Here is a 5,002-nt window from a genome sequence, read left to right as displayed (position 1 = left end):
GCTGATTGAAACTAACTGAATTTGCTGCAATTAATTCACTCCAAGTCTGCAGAAACAACTACTGGAAAAAAAAAAAAAAAAGGCAGTTGTCTTGTATTTGGCCATTTTAGACTCATTTCTTTTTTTTCAGCAAACATGTATATAGCTTGTATGTTTGCTTTGAACACTTTTAACAACTTTACAAAGTTTAAGCTCTTAGGCTGGCATTTAAATAGATCCTAATACATCCAACTGAATATAATTAAAATTAGTTTGTTAACACAAAACAAATAAAATTTCACTACTGCAAACTCTTCTTGTTTTTCATATACCCTCTCACTCTCGTCATATACAAGTGAAATTAAAGAAGAATTACAAAAAGATTTTAAAAAATTATACTGTAAGTGACAGACTAAAATGGAATCATCACCATAAGAGTATTTACTCATCAATGGAGCTACTTCAGATTAAGTCTCTTTTCGAGAGCTAAACAAAATTTGGCTTATTTTCTTTTTTAACTTTCTTAGGAAAGTGATTATGACTTATACTGTATCTCACTATGAACAACTTTATTTTATTCTAAGTGCACTAGTGAGAAGAGTAATGCATTCATCACACACTAAGTGGAAAAGAATCAAGAAGGCAAAACTCGCTTGAGGAAATAAACCATTTTGTCAAAGCTAGTTTGAGGGACCATCTGTTACAAATCAATTCTCAATTCAATATCCATTCTAAATACTCTTACCTGTAAAGTCTTTAGAAGAGTTTGCATCACATATGTCTTCCCACTAGATGTATGACCATAGATAAAGATGGATGGAAAACTAAACTGGTGGCGCTATGGAAAGAAAAAAGATGTTGCTGTTTCAATTCTTCTTTTTCATTCAACAGATAAAAAATGTATTAACAAAGTTTCCCTCCAAAAATAAAAGTTATACTTTTAATTGAAGCATTAAATATAAAATATGCCAATTCTTACAGAATCAATGTGATCAAGATGTATGTTTCATCCTCACTGAAAAGCTGGGAGGATAAACCCCAAGTATCACATAAAGCTAGCAGTGAAACCTCTACAACATTAAGATACATCCTTCATGGGGAAAACAGAATGAATGCAAAAAAACCTAACACACCAGAAGAAAGAAAAGCAGTGAACTCTTAATTCAAATTAATTAATTTAAACAAAATCTTGGCAAGCACAAATTGCAAGCTTTACATCGTCCACTTCTGCAAACATTACAAACTACTTTTCTTTCGACTAGTAAAAAGAGAAACAGAAAAGAAATTGGTTGGTGGAAGAGGTGGTAAAGGAGGTTGCTTTTCTCTCACATGGCAATATTTGATAGAATACCTCTCTTTATTTGATGTTAATGGATGCTGTATGTTTTGTGAATTTTTTAAATGCAAGGAAAATAAATAAAAACAAGTTAATTCATTCTGAATATATATTTTTGGTTTTCTCATTTCTAAGAATCATGTACAGTGACTTAAACAATGAATACAAAGATAAATTTGACAAACACTCTTTATGAAAACTGTGATATTCATTTAATCCAAAACAGAGGCACTCTTGTGCAAGACTTGGATACTCTAACCTGCATATTTAAGCAGAATTTAAGTATCTTATTTTTTTAAGACTTGCTGCCACCATGCTTGTAAAAAATACTTAAATACTATAATTCAATGTAATTATTATTATTATCATCTATAATTAAAGGTACAACCTGAAACAGATATGAATTTGCATTTTCTTAGCTGAATGTAAATGGATATATCAACTGCTTTTAAGTTTGCAGATGAAACTCTCCATTACCTTTGCCAAGCAGTAATAGAATCATTTAACAAGCCAGTGATTTCCAAATCTTATGGTCAGCAATAAAACTACCAACTTCATGTACTTGGAATTCAGGCATGCAAATACTACATTAACAGCTCAAAATGAAACTAATTTCCTACACTGCCACTGAAAAAAAAAGATATCCCAGAACTTTAGACCAGGGAATATGACAGAATTATATCCTGCTACTAACTAGTAATGATAGGAACAGTCATGGAGAAATCAGGCTTCAGAGACAGCAAGGCACAATAAATAGTTGTAAGTTTGTTTGGGTCTTTCCAGATGCAAAACAGCTGTCAACCTTCAAACTTACTGGGATCTATCTGCCTAACCTAATGATAAAGACACATCTCAAAACCAAACAAAAACCAACAGAGATGCAACCAAAGTATGTTCATAATGACATCATAAAAATGACCAAGCAGGGGGGTTGGAACAAGATGATCTTTAAGGTCACTTCCAACCCTAACCATTCTATGATTCTACAATTAAATGACTCCTCTGCCCTCTGGGACAGCAGAATGTCTGCATTCTATTCAAGCATCCAATACAAAAAGAACTACCTCTCCAAATATTGACAGCAATAGGGACACTTGGGATTCTCGACAAGGCACCAAACTTTCCAATTGAAGCAGTGTAGCTGCAGGGTATGCTGGATGCTCAAGATTAGGCATTTTGATGCTCCTGTAGTCACCTAAACATGCATATCCCGTTTGAGGTGAACAGGCAAGAAAGTGATCTGGAAAATAAAATGTTTTCATTATCAGCATCATACACGTAACGGAGAAAAATTAACAAGAAGTGACATAAAATCTAAACAGACATTGTAGCTCAGGATAATGGTTTAAATGTGATCAACTTGAAACTTCATGGAAATCACAATTTACTATATAAAGCATTATACAGATATTTTCACACAAGACAGAATTAAAAAAAAAAACACAGAAAAAGGCATACAGAGTATAAGCAAATCAATAAAACAAAGAACTGGCATAGCTTAGTTAACTGGAGAAATACCTATTCAGTTCTGGTTTTATATACATTTAAACGTAGCAAGGAAATAAAAAGAGAAAAGTAGATTAGTCACAGCTCATCACCTCCCTGGGCAGCCAAAAACTAGGATTTAAAACCAACACAGAAGATACAGGGCATAGAGAAAAAAGAGGGTGACAAAAGAATAGCTCTTCACATGTTAACAGGAACACTTTACTCCAGCTTAAAAGTAGAAGTATATGAAGAAAATTCAGCTGATGGTAAAGACTGGAAATACTCCCTAAAAATAGCAGAAGCCCAAACCATTTATATAAAAATGCAAGATGAATTACAGTCTTAGACAAGGGCTAGCCAAGGAAGAGTGAGGATCCTGATTTTCCAAACATTGGGAAAGATGGATTTTAGTGATAGAACACCTCAAAGATACTACTTTGTCTGCAGCTTCTGTAACTACTGAAAAGACGGTATATTTGTCTGGAATTATAAGGACAACAGAGAGAGAACTGAAGCAAACTCAAGAGCCGGATTCTGACTTTGTCATCGTAACACACCTTGACACCCAAATATGAAGTTTGGAAATTTAAGTAGCACAATTTACAGCCAAATTCGTTATGGTGGGTGTAAGTACAATGCCACATGAGAAAATATAAGGTTAGCAGAAGGATTTTAAAAATAGTATAGGAAATAGAAAACAAACTGTTCTAAAGAAAGAAAAGCAAGATTAGGTTGCACTGGCAGGGGGGCTATTGGGCTACAAGGAAGTTCTTAACTAAAAATGTATTTATGGAAATACTTAACAGAGTTTGATTTGGGACCAAACTCTGTTAAGTATTTCCATAAATACATTTAAGGAAGATTTTAATTTTATTTTTACACTTTGTCTTCAGTGTTTTCTGAAGTAGAAATTGGGATTGTAGAATCATAAGTAGAAAAGAGGGGGGAAAAGGATAACACCAATAACAGAAGTAAGGCTACTATATTGAAGTTCAGCACTTCAAATTACGTGTATTTTTAAGTAACCATATGACAGATTTCAACTGTATGTTTGAAGAAGTTTGAAAAAGAATCAAGTAAATCACATAGTAAGTAAGAAAAATGTAAGTAATGCAGCTACTGAAAAAGCAAATGCATAATTCTATCAGGCAAATTATCTCCCAGACAGACAAGCATACAAATAGCTTTTGACCATTTGATCAGATCAGCAAGACCAGTTTTGAACAGGTTTGCCCACCTGCCCACTGTATATCTATTCAGATATCTATTAAAAATGGAATGAAGATCCAAAAACTTGAATAGCTTGATTAAGGTTGCTCCCTAAAAATGAGCTAGGAATAAATAACAAGGACAAAAAGAAAAAAAATTTAGACAATAGCCTCCAAAACAGAGGACAGAAGAGTTTTAGACAGGGCTGAAAAAGTTCACATAGACTTCAGATGAGTAACTGATTTTGTTCCACTGACTACATGAGACCAAGGCTTCACTAAGTGATCTAAACATATCTGAGACCATAAAGATACTCCAGCTTCTTCACCTGCTGCCCAACTGCACTCCAGAGAAGCATGAATTGCCCGCTGGTCACATCTGCCAACCCTATTTGCGTCTCCCACATCCTAGCACATGTCAACTTACACTGAACACATTTAAGCCACTGGATGGAAACCGAAATCTCTGCTGACTCCGTGGTGTCTTGACCCTCCACAGGATCCCATCACAGAGCCCACAGGAGAAAGGATGGCTAGAGAACATGTTCACATAGCAAGTGATGTAAACTAAACGGCAATGCCGACACAAGGACTAGTGTAAGACAAAGCCTGAATTCAGGGCGTTCCCGACCCGGGAAGACCGCAGGGTCGTTGCACGTGCGGTCGCTGCAGCCGCGCGAGGCAGCACAAAAGCACTTACGTTTGAGCCCAGTCAAGGATACCAAAAGCACAAGCTAAAAGTTCATGGCTTCTCTGTCATGTCCTTCTACTCTTCAACAAGCACGCTGACAGCAACCCAAGGCACTCACACCGCCTGCCCCCCCTCAGGCCCCTCCTGAGGCCCCACCGGGCGGCACAGACGTGCCCTGGGCAGTGACGACCCCCGGGCCCCGCAGCCCGTGAGGCGGAGGGTCCGGCCCCAGGACCAGCTCTGACCCCGACAGCCCGGGCAGGAGGCGCCTGAGGCCCCTGGAACCCCCGGGACCCCCGA

General features: G+C 36.9%; 1 protein-coding gene across 1 annotated transcript in view; it reads right to left on the bottom strand.

The window, feature by feature from the left end:
• ORC5 (origin recognition complex, subunit 5) overlaps window positions 1-2,551 on the bottom strand; it is a 69,548-nt gene extending 66,997 nt beyond the window's left edge. Inside the window, exons 1-2 of the mRNA XM_010003990.1 lie at window positions 2,380-2,551; window positions 725-817 (exon numbers count right to left, since the gene is read on the bottom strand). Coding sequence (XP_010002292.1) covers window positions 725-817; window positions 2,380-2,490 — 204 coding nt within the window. The 5' untranslated portion in view covers window positions 2,491-2,551. The remainder of the gene's footprint in view (window positions 1-724; window positions 818-2,379) is intronic.
• Between the last annotated feature and the right edge of the window lie 2,451 nt (window positions 2,552-5,002).

Source organism: Chaetura pelagica, unplaced genomic scaffold (genome assembly GCF_000747805.2).
Source record: "Chaetura pelagica isolate M959 unplaced genomic scaffold, ChaPel_1.0 scaffold141, whole genome shotgun sequence".
Lineage (NCBI taxonomy): Eukaryota > Metazoa > Chordata > Aves > Apodiformes > Apodidae > Chaetura > Chaetura pelagica.
The sequence above is the reverse complement of the archived record's forward strand: the minus strand, read 5'-3'. Positions and strand labels throughout refer to the sequence as shown.